Raw genomic sequence first — 17,188 nt, forward strand, 5'->3', positions numbered from 1 at the left:
GGGAAACCAAGCCAGGTTCTTGGAAAAGTTAAGTACAGATGTCCACAAGCACCGCAGCTGGAGACAGTGCTGAGTGGACGTCAGGTGCTGACGACCACAAGACACACACGCCCAGCAAGCATCTGATGGGGGTCTCGGATGCAGATAAAGATGGAGAAGTCCTACTCTACAGAAGCCAGGAGGCCCACGTGGAAAATCTGCCTTTCACACTGCCCCATGGAAGGAGGAATGTATTTGTTCCAGAAGAAAGAGAAGAATCATGACCTGGATAAAGCAGCGAGTTAAGAATGCCAGCTTGACCTCAGAATGAAAGCTTCTATTTAGTTTGTTTTTAAAGGTAGGATCTCACTATGTTGCCCGGGCTAGAGGGCAATGGCTATTCACAGATGCAATCCCACTACTGATCAGCATGGGAGTTTTGACCTGCTCCGTTTCTGACCAGGGCAGGTTTACCTCTCCTTAGGCGACTGGTGGTCCCCTACTCCCAGAAGGTACCATACTGATGACTAACTTAGTGTAGACACCCAATCAGCATAGCACACTACAGCCCAGAACTCCTGGGCTCAAGGATCCTCCTGCCTCAGCCTCCCAAGTAGCTGGGACTATGGGCACTCGCCACCACGCCTGGCTCTATTTAGTTTTTAATTGGCATTTATTTATAAGGTTTTTTTTTTTTTTCAGTGTTTTCAGTCGTCACTTGGAAGACTGCCAAATAACAGTAAACAATGGCAGAGAAGAGACTGAGGTTCTGGGAATGCTGGCTGCAAGCCTCCTGCACTGACAGTCAGGCCTGCAATCACTTTCTCAGGAGTCATTGGCCTGAAGCCACAATCACTCCTTCCCCTTCCAAGGGGAAGCCTGAGACCCCAGCAGGATTCAGGAGGTCAGGGTAACTAATGGTGGTTTTGATTCCATTGCACAGAATCAGAGTGGGAAATGAGATTTCCCTGCTACAAAGATACCATCAACTCTACCCCCTGCAGACCACCTACCAAGGAGAACAGACCCATCTGCCAACTTGGGGGACACGAGTACAGCAGACAAGGGCCAGGAGGAATGACATGGCCCTTCGCAGAGATGTAATATCTTGAGCAAGTTCAGCAACCAGTGTGAAGTTGTGCCCTTCTTAGGAAATACACACAGCAACTCTGAAAGGGGGCTGAAGAAGCTTCTATGACATTCCTGCCCTTTAGAGGAACAGCAGCAGGGGTGTACACCTGGGCACAGGGGTATGCTGGGAATGAGGGGTGTGCTGGGCAGCAGGGGTGTGCTGGGAATCAGTTCTCTTAGAAAAAAGCCCTGGTTTAGAGCTTCTGCCAATTCCTGTGGTGTAAACAGTCTCATCATGGTTGATTTCAAGTTTCCGAGCAACTAGCTCACAAGTTCCTGTTTTTTGCTTTTTGGGTTTTTTTTTTTTTTTTAGAGACTGAGTCTCGCTATGTCACCCAGGCTGGAGTGCAGTGGCACACAGCTGGCCTCAAGCAATCCTCCCACCTCAGCCTCCCAAAGGACTGGGATTACAGGTGTGAGCCACTGTGCCCAGCCAGTTTCTATTTAATAATCGGTTCTGGAAAGTCAATAAAAACTGGCTCCAGCATGCCACTGGGTCTGGATGTGACAGATCATCCAACCTTTCTTAATCTGTCCTCAGTAAGGCCTAAGTCTGGGATGATTTATTAGCTTCTCTCCACAAGTTGATTGGATGGTGAGCAAGAGGCCAATATTCTCATAATCAGATGAGAGACAAGAAATAAATATGGCTTTAAGAACCCTGACTTTGGCAGGGTGCAGTGGCTCATGCCTGTAATCCCAGCATTTGGGGAGGTCAAGGCGGGCAGATTGCCTGAGGTCAGGAGTTCAAGACCAGCCTGGGCAACACTGTGAAACCTCATCTCTACTAAAAATACAAAAATTAGCTGGGCATGGTGGCACGTGCCTGTAATCTCTGCTACTTGGGAGGCTGAGGCAGGAGAATCACTTGGACCCGAGAGGCAGAGGTTGCAGTGAGCTGAGATCATGCCACTGCACTCCAGTCTGGGAGACGGAGTGAGACTCAGTTTCAAAAAAGAAAAAAAAAAAAAAAAAAAAAAACCCTGACTTTTGAGAAAAAGTCACACTGCGTGAGCTTCACATGGAATTTAGTAACCTGAGTAGAACTGTCCAAACATAGGAAGTTCCAGATGTACCACTGTGGATACACTATTCTCAGGGACCTAAAACTCCCAACTTCAACCCACAAGGGAGAACTAAGACACCTCTCTCTCGGTTCTGAAGCAGTCTTGAAGTGTTCAGGAGTAAACAAAAATCTCTCTTCCAAGTATTTATTAAGAAATAGAAACAAGCCAGAAAAATGCTTTAAAAACTGTATTTGTACAACAAGATAAAAACAGTTTTTCTTTCGGATGCCAGTTGCAAGTTTCCATGTAACATATCTTATATCTACATTCCCAAAGTAATTGTGTCTCATGTAACCTTTGCCCTGCCCAAAAGATGAACAAAAATAACCAGAAAGGTAAAAATCTGTCTTTGGAGTTGGGGGGAATCACTGGCGACTTGCAAACTGCCACTTCACTGCCAACTTTTATCCAAGAAAACCGGTTTCTAAAAACCTGAAAAAGGGATGTTTAAGAGGAAGCTGTTCCCTGAACGAAGACTGAGCAGGACAAGCCAAAAGCGGTGCCAGGGGACAATGCCAGATGGCGAAAGTAGGAGCTGGGTTGTGAGGCGGAAACACACACACCGAGAACAGCCAGGGAGCAAAGCGAGGAGTTCTGGCTTCTCGTAACTCATGAAGGATGAATGCTCATCGTTTAAATTTAGACGATAAAGCTGATGATGACGGGCCCGGGGCGGCTATGGAAACCACCTCATTACGAGTCCACAAGAAAAGAGAGTATGGGAGGAAAGAGGGAGGCGGTGCACCCAGCGGGGGCCAGACACAAGAGACAGATGAGCTCGCCAGCAGTGCCTTTTCAGCAGCCCAGGGGATGCGTGTGCTTCCCCATAAATCCTTGGGACTGAGGACTTGGCTGCTGAGAAAAGAAACACGTCAAGCATTGAACATAAAGAGGCAAGTGTGGTGTTTAGAGAGCATGAGTGCTCATTCTTATTCCAGGGAGGAAGAGGAATCCATGATGTACAGAAGCCCAGGAGCAGAAGGGCTCCAGGGAGGAGCCCTGGGAGAGAGGGTGGCAGCACAGAGAGAGCTGCTGGAGGCAGCAGAGCACCAAGGAAACATCCAGACCTGCGCGGCCCAGCCCGTCCGCTCCCGGAACAGCACCAAGACGAAATGGGAAACTGCATGTCCCCAGGTTCAAGGCTGCAGGGGCAGACTCTGGTGTGAACAGGGGGGATGTGACCACCTAAGGAAAAGGTCACACCTGTCTTGGTATCAGGGGCTCGAGAGCTCTCAAAAATGTAAGGGGCTGAAAGTCCCCTGCCCCAGGCCTGATCACAACTCCAGGGTCATGAGGTCAGAGTAAAGTGCAGAGGTTTTTAAACATAACCAAAATTTCAGGAGAGGCCAATTCTTACTTGAAACAGCAACACCTGGGGTGCTGCTTGTCATCACTTCCTCATCTTTAGTTACACATTTGCTTTTCAAGGTGTTCCTTGTGGAAACACACATACACATAGACACATGCCCCTCAGATGTCCCCTGCCCCCTGATTAGTAGAATGTGGGGTTTCCACAATGAGCAGAAACTGATCCAATTTTGGTTAAGTTTGAGAAGCCCTCTGAATTTGGGTGGTTGGCCCAATGTAAATACTTCCGCAGAGATGGAGGGCATTCAAAACAGGTTCTGAAAGGATCCAGGCCTATCTTGGACTTTGTTCTGGAAGCCAGGATTCAGCATGGCCAACTGTGCCAGGCTGCGAGGCCCGGTGTGAACGCGCAAAGTGGCAGCAAAAACAAGAGACAGCCGCCTGCGCTTGGAAGGAACCAACGTTGGCCACAAACAGATCTGGCGGGTGGGATGTCCTGCTGTCACACCAGGGGACCAGAGCCCTGTACTGTAATATGTTTATTCAACCTTTACCATGGCTCCAAAACCGCCCCTCTCTGCCAGGGAGACGCCTTCGCTCAGGTTGGCCAGGTCAGTCAGGCTGGCACCATGGGCTCCATCAAGCACCTGGTCATACTGCTCCAGGCTCCTGTGGGCCTCCTGGCGACTTTCATGCAGCTGGGAAAGTTTGCTCCTTGCCTGTGCAATAAAGACATCATCAGCATTAAGCAGGGTCAGGAAAACATGTCAGGAAAGACCTTTTTTTTTAAGACACAGGGTCTCACTCTGTCACCCAGATTGGAGTGATCATAGCTCACTGTAGCCTTGAGCTCCTGGCCTCAGGAGCTCCTCCTGCCTCAGCCTCCTGAGTAGCTGGGACTACGGGTGCATGTCACCACCTATATTTTTGGGCAACAAACTGAGACCCCATCTCTGCAAAAAATACAAAAAAAATTCTGTATTTTTTGTAGAGATGGGGGTCTCACTATGTTGCCCAGTCTGGTCTTGAACTCCTGGCCTCAAGTGATCCTCTTGCCTCAGCCTCCTAAAGTGCTGGGATGACAGGTGTAAGGCACTGCACTGAGCAAAGCAAGATATCTTTGCTCCTGACACCCAACTACAAACTCTAAGGGTTAGAAGAGAAAACGCTGAAAGTAATCCTACAGATATTAACCATAAAGCACAAGAAAGGGTGGTAAATCTCTGAGCGGTCCGTGCTTGTGATCAACTGTGGCCTATAAACTGGCTAATGGAGCACAGAGAGAGACCAGTTCAATTGGGAAAGGAAGTGTGCCTGGCCACTCCGACACAAGCGAGGGCCAGTGTCACAGCCACTATGTAGACTGGATGCCCAGGGCCAGGACAGAGGCCTTCAACTACTGCCCACAGGACAGCAGGGAAGGGCAACGGCTGCAGGCCACGAGAAGCCAGTGACCCCCTGGACTGGGAAGAGGGTGGGACGTCCCAGGCAGCTTAGAGAATGGGGGTCCTGCATGGCACGATGCTCCAGGGTGGCGCCTCCTGAACACACCAGTGGCTGTGGAGGATGATGTCTGTTCTCTTGCCCAGGGACAAAGAAGTCATCTCCCTGACTTTGTGCCTCTTGTTTGTGTGAGGACCAGGCTGGAAGGAACCCCAAGCTCTCTCCAAATAAGCCATTAATTAAATGTTCCCACCCTGCCCCGCCTAATCCCTGAAGATGCTGTGTGCTCAGGAAAGGAAAATGAACTCCTCCAGGCCAATGCCAACAAACTCTGGAACATGCCCTGGGGAGTCCTTGGCCCTGCGCCTCCAGGCCAGCACCACAGCCTCCCAAAAGAGACCCTCACATAAGTAACAAGGGTGAGAGCAAAGGAGTTCAGCAGTGGCAGCCTCGGCTCTTGGGGCTTGCTGGTCCCCTGGCATGTGGCAGGGACCCAACTCCACGGAAGTACCTGGTTGATTTCGTCTTGCGTTGACTTCAAGGACTTGATGATGGTTTCCAGCTGGACCCGCCCAGCCTGAATGCTCTGCTCCAGCTGGGTTTCCTCCTGCTGCAATCGGTTCAGCTCCGACTTGGCTCGGTTCAGATCATCTTCCTGGGATTTTAAGTCAGATTCCTGAGATTGGATTTGCGTTTTCAATGATGAGATCTGAAATGAGATGTTAAAAGATGTTAAAGGGATTCACAGTGGAGGATGAAATGGGACTCCAAGAAAGAACTCTTAGCCCCCATCCCTGAAACAAGCTAACCCAGGAGGCAGACACCTAACCCAGGCCCGGACACCTGGCTTCCTTACAGGCCTCTTTCTACACCCAAAATAGAGACACAAATGAAAAGGCAGACGGGCTCATCCCGCTGGGGCTAACGGAAGATCACTTTGGAATAATGAGGGGCATGACCAAGCACGAACAATCTCTCCATCCCCCCAGAGGCTGAGCATCCCCATAGAGTTTTCTGAGGTTGCAGCCTCCAAGATCTGTGAGGAGCCTCAGAGACACCTGAGGAGGAGACACAGGCACCCTGGAACTCCCTGTGTTGTGGGGCACAGCCAGGGTGGGGTGTGTTCAGGGCACAGGTTCACAGGGACCAAGGCCATTCACTTATACAACCTGACTTCTAGGAGCACAGGGGGGTGGCCAGGAAGTCAAGCCACAGGTGCTTAGACACTTTTCCACATGGTGTTGGGGGAACTCTATTGACCCAGTAGGATGTCTAAGTGTTGTGTTCCCAGGTAACGTGAGCTCAGGGGAGTCCTTGGGAAGCCCCTGCCTGTGCACAGGGTGCTGCCCCGGAGGTGGCCGGGACCCACCATCTGAGTCTCATCCTGGCACTTTTGCCGGACATCGCTCAGCATGTCTCGGAGCTTGGCCTTCTGCTGGTCCATCTCATCCAGGCGGTCTTGAGCATCCTGTTTCTGAGCCTCGAGCTCCTGCAAACTGCTTGTTTCCCGGTCTAGGTCATTTTGTAATTCCTAGGGAGGAGTTGCAGGGGTTTACGTGAGGATGGGAAAAATGAAGCATGTCCAAGATAACAGGGGGCAGCCTGGGCCAGAAGTCCAGGGGAAGCCTCCGAAACCACCCGCTGTGACCGTGCTCAGAGCGAGCATTCCGTGCACACCCACAGCCAATGTGTGCCTCTTGGGCTGGAGGCCCGGGGCCACTCTCTCACCAGCTCCCTCAGCAGGTATTTCCCGATGGCCTAACAGAGGCCAGGTGCGAGAGAAGGGGCTGGGTCCCTGTGAGAAAAAGGCCCCAGGTCCCGGACGACATGCAGCTTTGGCTGCGGAGGGGAACATCACCCAAACGCAAATAAATGTGGACAAGTGGCACCAAGGGGGTCACAGGGAAACTGCAGTCACACCTTGTGGGCAGGGAAGATGCCCACAAAAGCAGCATTTAGGGGGTGCCAACAGGTGAGCAGGTGCCAGGCAGGTGAAGAGCCAGGGACAGAGCCTGGCGGAGGGAACCACAGGGACCCCAGGGTGGGGGGGTGTCGCACTCCAGCTAGAGCAAAAGGGAATGGGTGGAGGCATCAGAGGCTGCACCCCACAGGCCACGCCAAGGAGACTGCTGGGCTCTGCGATGGGGAGCCCAGTGGGATGTGTGAGCGTGGGAGGCGGGACATCATGATTCTTTTTCTGAAGCTCTCTCTGACCCTGTGGGATAGATCCAGATGGTCAGCCCGAGGCTCCCCCATTCCATGATTCCACTTCCAAGAAAAGCATCCTGGAAGCATACAGCGTGTGCAGAGGCACACAACGTCTATGACAGCAAAATCTGTAAACAATGCAGATGTCCATGAAGTGCTGGCTGGAAGGTTCCAGCACAGCCCACACTGTGGGATGCTCCTTGGCCATGGAACGGGATGGCTCTGTGTGCTCTGCCTTACAGTGGGACATGAGCACATTGCATTTGTGCGAATGGGAAGGGGAGGGTATGTGTGGTGTGCATCAACCTTTCTGGAAGGCCCCCCGCCAGGAGCTCATGAACAGCACCTCCGGGGATGGGGACACCCAAGGAGGGGGCAGAGGCTTCTCACCTCCTGATTTTCAACCATGCAAATGCATTATCTGTCTTTAAGATAAATAACCAAAGCTGAAATAGCACAATGGGCATTGTGACAAGCCTCCTCCCTCCAGCTGCCACGTGGAGCGTGGTGCAAGGGGCCATCAGGACGCAGGAACTGCAGGGGCCTCGGGTGGGGTCCAGGGAGAGGCAGCAGCAGCTGGGGCCTGAGTGAGGTAGTGGTCGTGAGAATGGATAGGAAGGGTGGATTTGCAGGGAGCCATGGCTGGGTGGTGGGGCTAAGTCCCAGAGCCGGCCTGGGCTGCTGGGGTGGCTGGTGCCCTGAGATAACAAAACCAGAGGTGGCCCAGGGTCTCCCCTCTCCTCACTATGGGGACAAAAACATGGCGCTTCCCTGCCTCCACAGGCAAATCATGCCTCGGGAAGCTGGGGTCTCTGTTCCCCAGTCTCCCTGCCCCTGGCCTTTCACTTGAGGGATGGAGCTGGAGGGGACAATCAGGGTCACTTCTGGACATGTTCGACAGGAAACTCAGGAGAAAGACTCCAGTGAGTGTGCCAGGAAGGAAAGATGCGGGAAACACAAAGTCAGGCGTGTCAGCATCAAGGTGGTATTTAAACATGTGGGAATGGGTGAGGTGTCCAGTGGGGGGCACAGAGAGAGCCCGAGGTAGCCCAATGCTCCGAGCAATGCTCCCACCAGGGACAGAAGCCTCTAGAGCCTCCTAAGTCTAACCCTGGCCCCACCACCGGGTAACGCTGGCAGCAACTCCCTGATGTCCTGGGCCTCAGGGTTCTAGTTAGCACCACACTGGCTCCTTCCAGGCCACGGCCCATGGCTCCAGGACACTAGCGGCTCCAATGCCTTTGGCCTGCCCAGAGAAGGTCCCTCCTTTACCTCCTCCTCAAACCAAAGATGACAAAATGTGTACACCACACTCTTCATGCACAGAGCAGAGAATATTTGCCCAGAAAAGGCATGACAGGAGGACGAGAGGGAACTCACTGGCCACATGCCGTGTACTGAATGTCTGTTGTTGAAATTCTCACCCCCCAAGATGATGGTATTAGGTGTGGGGCCTCTAGGAGGTGATTAGGTCATAAGGGTACAGCCCTTGTGAGTGGGATTAGTGGCCTTATAAAAGAGGCCCCTGAGAGCTGCCTCGATCTTTCCACTGAGTGAGGACACAGCAAGAAGGTGCTGCCTATGAACCAGGAAGTGGGTCCTCCCCAGACGCTGAATCTGCAGGCCCCTTGATCTTGGACTTCCCAGCCTCCTGAACTGTGAACAGTAAACTTCTGTTGTTTATAAGCCTCCCAGTGCATGGTGTGTTGTTATGGCAAGCCGAATGCACTAAGACACACGTGCCATGTCAGCGTCTGCAGTGACAAAGGTGCTCAGGGTACCTCAACACTTCTCTGAGAGGGTTCTCACAGTCTAAACCCCTCCTCAGCAGCTCCTGCCCTACTCACTCTTGGCTCTCCCTTCCCTTTCTTCTCCCCGCTCCCCAGCATTTTTTTTTCTTTTGAGACAGAATCTCACTCTGTCACCCAGGCTGGAGTGCAGTGGTGCAGTCTCAGCTCACTGCAACCTCTGCCTCCTGGGTTCAAGGGATTCCCGTGCATCAGTCTCCCGAGTAGCTGGGACTACAGATGCACGCCACCACGCCCAGTTGGGTGATTTTTTGTTTTTGCTTTTTTGTATTTTTAGTATAGAGTGGGTTTCACCATGTTGGCCAGGCTGGTCTTGAACTCCTGGCCTCAAGTGATCCGCCAGCCTCAGTCTCCCAAAGTGCTGGGATTACAGGTGTGAGCCACCATGCCTGGCCTTCTGTTCCCCTTCTTGATTCTTGCTTTCTCCCTTCTTGATATATAAAATCAATAAAACTGAAATACACAATTGTTTAAACCTTGCTGGGTAATTTTTTGCACATAGTTTCTTCCCCCATTTAGGAAACCGAGCTGCAGTTTCTTTCAGGGCAGTCTCCGTCTTCCCCCTTCATTGAAAAATGTCATTGCTCAATCAGGCCACAGCGCAGCCAACCCCCGTGACATGACAACTCCTGGATTCCCCTAGACACTAGTGGAGACCCTGGGCCAGAAGGGGTGGCTGCTGATGGGACAGTGACTGTCTCCAAACCCCTGAACTGAGGCATTAAGTCTAACAAGTTTGGGGGTGATAACACAGAATAACTGAAACAGAGTTAGTTGTGGGAGCTGGGGATGTGGGTGGCCACATCTAAGGGGAGTGATGGATAAGGGAAGGGAAGATGGGAAGAGGGTTAGGCCCGGTGGGGTAGCTCTGGACACCAGGTAACAATAGTGTGGAACTGAAGGAATCTGGATCTCATTCCGTAATGGAGAAGGAGCCATCAGAAAGTCCCAGAGGGACTTAAAGACCCACCAGCTCCAGGTTAGGAAGGGGAGCTCAGAGCAAAGAGAAGACAAAAATAACCCCAACAGTCCATGGAGTCCACACAATCCCTGTCAGAATCCCAGCTGGCCTCTTTGCAGAAATAGACAAGCTGATTCCAAAATTCATATGAGGCCGGGCACGGTGGCTCACTCCTGTAATGCCAGCACTTTGGGAGGCCAAGGCAAGCAGATCATCTGAGGTCAGGAGTTTGAGACAAGCCTGGCTAACATGGTGAAACCCAGTCTCTACTAAAAATACAAAAATTAGCTCGGTGTGGTGGCACGTATCTGCATTCTCAGCTACTCGGGAGGCTGAGGCAGGAGAATCACTTGAACCCAGGAGGCAGAGGTTGCAGTGAGCCGAGATCACGCCACTGCACTCCAGCCTGAGCGACAGAGTGAGACTCCGTCTCAAAAAAAAAAAAAAAAAAAAAATCATATGGAAACACATGGGACCCAGAATAGCCATGACAACCCTGACAGAGAAAAAAAAGATGGAGGATGCCCATTTCCTGATTTCACAACTTCTACAGAGCTGCAGTAATCAAGCCAGTGATGTAGTGGCATGAGGAGAGGCAGATAGGTCAATGGGATAGAGCTGACGGTCCAAAAATAAATGCACACAGCTACAGTCAACTCATCCTTGACAAGGATGCCAGGGCCATTCAACGGGGGAAAGAAGAGTCTCTTCAACAAATGGCACTGGCCCAGCATGGTGGCTCACACCTGTAATCCCAACACTTTGAGAGGCCAGAGTGGGAAGATCCCTAGAGGCCAGGTGTTTGAGATGAGCCTGAGCAACAGAGCGAGACCCTATCTCTTAAAAAAAAAAAAAAAAAAATTGTTTTTGAATTAGCTAGGTATGGCAGTGCACACCCTGTAGTCCTAGCTACTCAGGAAGCTGATGCAGGAGGATCCCTTGAGCCCAGGAGTTTGAGGCTACAGTGAACTAGAATTATACCACTGCACTCCAGCCTGGGCAACAGAGCGAGACTCTGTCTCCAAAAACAAATTTTTTAAAGTAAAATAATAAAAACAATGGTGCCTGGACAACTAGATGTCCACATGCAAAAGAATGACATTGCGGCCGGGCGCGGTGGCTCACGCTTGTAATCCCAGCACTTTGGGAGGCCGAGGTGGGCGGATCACGAGGTCAGGAGATCGAGACCACGGTGAAACCCCGTCTCTACTAAAAAATACAAAAAATTAGCCGGGCGTGGTGGCGGGCGCCTGTAGTCCCAGCTACTCGGAGAGGCTGAGGCAGGAGAATGGCATGAACCCGGGAGGCGGAGCTTGCAGTGAGCCGAGATTGCGCCACTGCACTCCAGCCCGGGCGACAGAGCGAGACTCCGTCTCAAAAAAAAAAAAAAAAAAAAAAGAATGACATTGCATCCCTGCCTTATGCTATATCCAAAAATTAACTAGAAATGGATCAAAGACCTACATGGAAAAGCGAAAACTATAAAACTCTTAGAAGAAAACACAGGAGTACATCATGTGACCTGAGATTTGGCAATGGGTTCTCAGCTATGACACCAAATGCAACAGCAGCAAAAAAAGGATAAACTCGACTTCACCAACATTAACAACTTGTGCTTCAAAAGCCACCATCAAGAATGTGGAAAGACAATCCAGAGTGGACTCTCAGTGGATGCTGAGAAGGTATTTGCAAGTCACATATCTGACAAGGACTTCTACCTAGAAATGATAAAGAACTCTTCAAATTCAGCTATAGGCCAGGCACAGTGGCTCCCGCCTGTAATCCCAGCACTTTGGGAGGCCGAGGTGGGAGGACCACCTGAGGTCAGGAGTTTGAGACCAGCCTGGCCAACATGGTGAAACCCTGTCTCTACTAAAAATACAAAAATTAGCTGTGTGTGGTGGTGCACACCTGTAATCCCAGCTACTTGGGAGGCTAAGGCAGGAGAATCACTTGAACCTGGGAGGCGGAGGTTGCAGTGAGCTGAGATCACACCACTGCACTCCAGCCTGGGCCACAGAGTGAGACTCTGTCTCAAAAAAAAAAAAAAAAAAAAAAATCCAGCTATAAAAAGAACCCAATTAACCAGTTGAGGTGGCATATGCCTGTAATCCCAGCTACTCGGGAAGCTGAGGCACGAAAATCATTTGAACCCGGGAGGCGGAGGCTGCAATGAGCTGAGATTGCACCCTTGCGCTCCAGCCTAGGCAACAGAGTGAGACTCCATCTCAAAAAAAAAAAAAAAAAAAGCAATTTAAAAATCGGCAAGAAAAAATAATTTTCAATATAAAAGGGCAAGGAATCGGAATGATTTTTCTCCAAAGACTACATACAAATGGCTAATAAGCACATGGAAAGATACTTGACGTCGCTAAGGAAGCATGAGGGATATGCCAATGAAATCTACAATGAGGCAGTGCTCCACACCCACCACGACGGCTAGAAGGAAAAACGAGAAATGGGTAAGTGTTGGTGAGGCTGTGCAGAGCTGGCACCCTCGTATACTGCTTATGGGAATGTAAAATGGTACAGCCACTTTGAAAAACAGTCTGGCAGCTCCTCAACAGTTACCATGCGGCCCAGCAAATTCACTCCCAGGTATACACTCGAGGTAAAGGCAAACAGGTGTTCACATAAAAACTTGCAGACAAATGTTCCTAGCAACAATATTTACAAAGCCAAAAAGTGGGAAAACCCAAACATCTATCAACTGAGGGATGGATGAGTAAAATGTGGCCCATCGTGGCTTGGCACAGTGGCTCATGCCTGTAATCCCAGCACTCTGGGAGGCTGAGGCAGGTGGATTGCTTTGAGTCCAGGAGTTTGGAACCAACCTGGACAACATAGTGAGACCTTGTCTCTACAAAAAAAATTAAAAATTAGCCAAGCATGGTGGTGCATGCCTGTAGTCCCAGCTACTTGAGAAGCTGAGGTGGGAGGATCACCTGAGTCTGGGAGGCGGAAGTTGCAGTGAACCAAGGTTGTGTCACTGTACTCCAGCCTGGGCAACGGAGTGAGACCCTGCCTCTTAAAACAAAAAATGTGCTCCATCAACACAATGGAATATTATTCTGCCATAAACAGGAATGCAATGCTAATACATGCTGCAATATGGATGACCCTCAAAAACATGATGCTGAGTGGAAGAAGCCAGGAGCAAAAGGTCATGTGTTGTATGATTCCACTGATAGGAAATGTCCGGAACTCCCAGGTATCCACCTGAGATAAATGCAAACAGGTGTTCACACGAAAACCTGCAGACAAATGTTCCCAGCAACATTATTCACAACAGCCAAAAAGTGGGAAAACCCAAATATTCACCGATGGGAGGAACAGATGAAGAAAATGTGCCCTATTGTGGCTGGGTACAAATCCATACACACAGAAAAAAGATGAGTAGTTGCCAGGGGCTTGAGAAAGGGGAGAATGGGAAGTAACTGCTTAATGGTGATGAGGTTTCCTTTTGGGTTAATGGAAAGTTAGTGTCAAACTCCTCCACTCACTGAAAGAGAATAGTTAACAATGAATCTTTCAGAAAGTAACCTTCCATTTACTGTTCAGGGCTAGATGTTTTTATGGGCCTACTGGTGCCTATGGGTGAAACAATCAGGTTCTAACTCGATAGAGTGATGGTTAATCAACACAGTGATTATGCGAAACACCACTGAAATGTACACTTTAATACAGCACATTTGACATGAACTAGTCATCCCTCAGATTGGTATTAAAATTTGCAGATGCTCAAGTGTGACATAAAACGGTTCAGTGTTTGCATACAACCTACACACGTCCCCTACCCTACCACCACCCCATATTACTAATTTATTCACTTATTTTTGAGGCAGGGTCTCACTCTGTTGCCCAGGGTGGAGTGCAGTAGTGCAATCACAGCTCACTACTGCCTTAAACTCCTGGGCTCAAGTGATTCTCCCACCTCAGCCTCCCGAGTAACTGGGACTACAGACATATGCCACTACACCTGGGCTTGAGCCCAGGCTGGTCTCAAACTCCTGGGCTCAAGCGATCCTCCGGCCTCGGCCTCCCAAAGTGCTGGGATTACAGGTGTGAGCCACCACAGGCAGCCTCGTATACTTTAAATTATCTCTAGGTTATTTATAATACCTAATATAATGTAAATGCTATGTAAATAGTTATCATATTATATTGTTTTATCAATTTGGGTTATTTTTTATTTTTTAATCTTTAACCGGTGGTTGGTTAGATCCAAGGATGCAGAACCCTTGGATACAGAGGGCCAACTTGTCTCAATTTTAGAAAAAGAGAAGCCACTGTCTATGGTTATAAGCAACTTTAAAAACTTCAGCCTGTAATTCCAGCACTTTGGGAGGCTGAGGTGGGCAGATCACGAGGTCAGGAGATTGAGATCGTCCTAACCAACATGGTGAAACCCCGTCTCTACTAAAATACAAAAAATTAGCTGGGCGTGGTGGTGCGTGCCTGTAATCCCAGCTACTTGGGAGGCTGAGACAGAGGAATCGCTTGAACCCAGGAGGCAGAGACTGCAGTGAGCCGAGATCGTGCCACTGCACTCCAGCCTGGCAACAGAGCAAGACTCCGTTTTTAAAAAAAAAAAAATCTTCACTCTCGCCAGGCTTGGTGGCTTACACCTGTAATCCTAACGCTTTGAGAAGCCAAGGCAGGAGAATCATTTGAGCTCAAGAGTTTGAGATCCAGTCTCTATTTGGGGGGAAAAAAAAAAAATTATTTTTTTAAAAAACCAACTTCTTCTCCTAGAAAACACCAAATGGTGGCCGGGCGCGGTGGCTCACACTTGTAATCCCAGCACTTTGGGAGTCCGAGGCGGGCGGATCATGAAGTCAGGAGATCGAGACCACGGTGAAACTCCGTCTCTACTAAAAATACAAAAAATTAGCCGGGCGCAGTGGCGGGTGCCTGTAGTCCCAGCTACTCGGAGAGGCTGAGGCAGGAAAATGGCGTGAACCCGGGAGGCGGAGCTTGCAGTAAGCTGAGATTGCGCCACTGCACTCCAGCTTGGGCGACAGAGCGAGACTCCGTCTCAAAAAAAAAAAAAAAAAGAAAACACCAAATGGCGGATGACACCGGTGCAGAGGGGGGTGGGGGGCAGTGTCAGAGGCCCTGGGATGGACAACCACAGTAACTTCCACGGAGGTTTCAGCAGTGGCATCTGGGGCTGGGGTCCCGGCCGTGGACGGGGCCGGGGCCAGGGCCAAGGCCACGGAGCTTGCAGAAGCAAGGCCAAGGATAGGGGTGGATGCCCGTCACCAAGCTGGGCCGCCTGGTCAACGATGTGAAGATCAAGTCCCTGGAGGAGAGCTATCTCTTCTCCCGCCCATCAAGGAATCTGAGATCATTGACTTTTGCCCGGGGGCCTCTCTCAAGGATGAGATTTTGAAGATTATGCCAGTGCAGAAACAGACCCGCGCCGGCAGTGCACCAGGTTCAAAGCGTTTGTTGCTATCAGGGACTACAATGGCCACATCAGTCTGGGTGTTAAGTGCTCCAAGGAGGCGGCCACTGCCATCCGCAGGGCCATCATCCTGGCCAAGCTCTCCATTGTCCCCGTGTGCAGAGGCTACTGGGGGAACAAGATCGGCAAACCCCATATTGTCCCTTGCAAGGTGACAGGCCACTGCAACTCTGTGCTGGTGTACCTCATCCCCACGCCCAGAGGCACTGGCACTGTCTCAGCACCTGTGCCTAAGAAGCCGCTCATGATGGCTAGTATCAATGACTGCTACACCTCAGCCAGGGGCTGCACTGCCATCCTGGGCAACTTCGCCAAGGCCACCTTTGATGCCATCTCTAAGACCTACAGCTACCTGACCCCCAACCTCTGGAAGGAGACTGTATTCACCAAGTCTCCCTATCAGGAATTCACTGACCACCTTGTCAAGACCTACACCAGAGTCTCCATGCAGAGGACCCAGGCTCCAGCTGTGGCTACAACATAGGGATTTTATACAAGAAAAATAAAGTGAATTAAGCCTGAAAAAAAAAAAAAACTTCATTCTGCAGCCCCCAAGAGCTCATGTTTCCATCCAGGGCAGACCCTCGCCCCTCCCCACCACCAGCCAGGGACGGAAGTTTTCCTGAACTACATTTAGCACAAAGTAGATGTAACCAAAACGAGTGAGACCCTTACCTGCACCTCGCTGGTTTTCTGTCTGATTGCCTCTTCCTTTTCTCGAATGTCTTGTTCCAGTGAATATTTCTCTCTGAATGTTTAAAAATATTTCGTGAAAACAAGAGTGAATAATAAGCCTCCACCCCTTCCCAAGACCTGATTCTGTTCACCCCCACAAAAGCCCCTCTGTGTGCTGGCAGAAGTCTAAGAATGAGCCCCAGCGACCGCTCGCCCTGTACAGTCCCTTCCCCGTCGACTGTAGGTAGGACCTGTGACCACGGGAGGGATTGCTCCCCACGTAACCACCCTCTAAAAGCAGCACGCTTTCTCTACCTGGTGGCCCAAGTGGAAGTCAGAGACATCCCAAGTGTAATAAGGACCCAACGCGCCCTTGCTGACTTTGAAGGTGGAGGGGCCACGTGAGGGGGAACAGGGGCAGTGTCCAGGAGCACAGAGTGGCCCTGGCTGACACTCAGCAAGGAAAAAGAGACCTCGGACCCCCAGCCACAGGGAAATGGATTCTGCCAACACCTGAATGAGCCTGGAAACAAATTCTTCCCCTAGAGCCTCCAACAAGAGCCCAGCCCAGCTGACAACTTGACCACAGCCTATGACACCCCAGACAGCCCAGGAGAGCCTATCTGAACTACTGCTTTTTTTTTTCTTTTTTTGAGGGCGTCTTGCTCTGTCACCCAGGCTGGAGTGCAGTGGCGCAATCTCAGCTCACTGCATCCTCCACCTCCCCGGTTCAAGCGATTCTCCTGCCTCAGCCTCCCAAGTAGCTGGGACTACAGGCACGTGCCACCACGCCCGGCTAATTTTTGTATTTTTAGTAGAGACGGGGTTTCACTGTGTTAGTCAGGACGGTCTCGATCTCCTGACCTTGTGATCCGCCCGCCTCTCCTGACCTCGTGATCCACCCACCTCGGCCTCCCAAAGTACTGGGATTATAGGCGTGGGCCAACATGCCAGGCCTTTTTTTTGAATAGGCTTTTGCTCTGTCACCCAGGCTGGACTGCAGTGGCATGATCATAGCTCACTGCATCCTTGACCTCCTGGGCTCAAGCAATCCTCCTACCTTAGCCTCCTGAGTAGCTAGGACCACAGGTGTACCCCACCAGGCCTGGCTAATTTTTTATTTTTTGTAGCCGAGGTC

The 17,188-nt window shown here is 50.6% G+C and overlaps 1 protein-coding gene and 1 pseudogene across 11 annotated transcripts in view; one reads left to right on the forward strand and one right to left on the reverse strand.

Annotated features, from left to right (window-relative positions):
* The window catches only part of EPS15L1 (epidermal growth factor receptor pathway substrate 15 like 1), a 120,566-nt gene that overhangs the window by 41,959 nt on the left and 61,419 nt on the right, over positions 1 to 17,188 (reverse strand). For 9 of the 11 annotated variants that reach the window (XM_032170028.2, XM_032170024.2, XM_032170032.2 and 6 more), the window contains 4 exons: positions 16,051 to 16,123; positions 6,298 to 6,459; positions 5,440 to 5,637; positions 4,040 to 4,204 (listed from right to left, as the gene is read on the reverse strand). In XM_032170028.2, the coding sequence (XP_032025919.1) occupies positions 4,040 to 4,204; positions 5,440 to 5,637; positions 6,298 to 6,459; positions 16,051 to 16,123 (598 nt within the window). The remainder of the gene's footprint in view (positions 1 to 4,039; positions 4,205 to 5,439; positions 5,638 to 6,297; positions 6,460 to 16,050; positions 16,124 to 17,188) is intronic. The other 2 variants (XM_032170026.2, XM_032170029.2) reach the window with 1 other exon arrangement.
* On the forward strand, positions 14,869 to 15,859 carry LOC116478641 (small ribosomal subunit protein uS5-like; annotated as a pseudogene).

Source organism: Hylobates moloch, unplaced genomic scaffold (assembly GCF_009828535.3).
Source record: "Hylobates moloch isolate HMO894 unplaced genomic scaffold, HMol_V3 SCAFFOLD_12, whole genome shotgun sequence".
NCBI lineage: Eukaryota > Metazoa > Chordata > Mammalia > Primates > Hylobatidae > Hylobates > Hylobates moloch.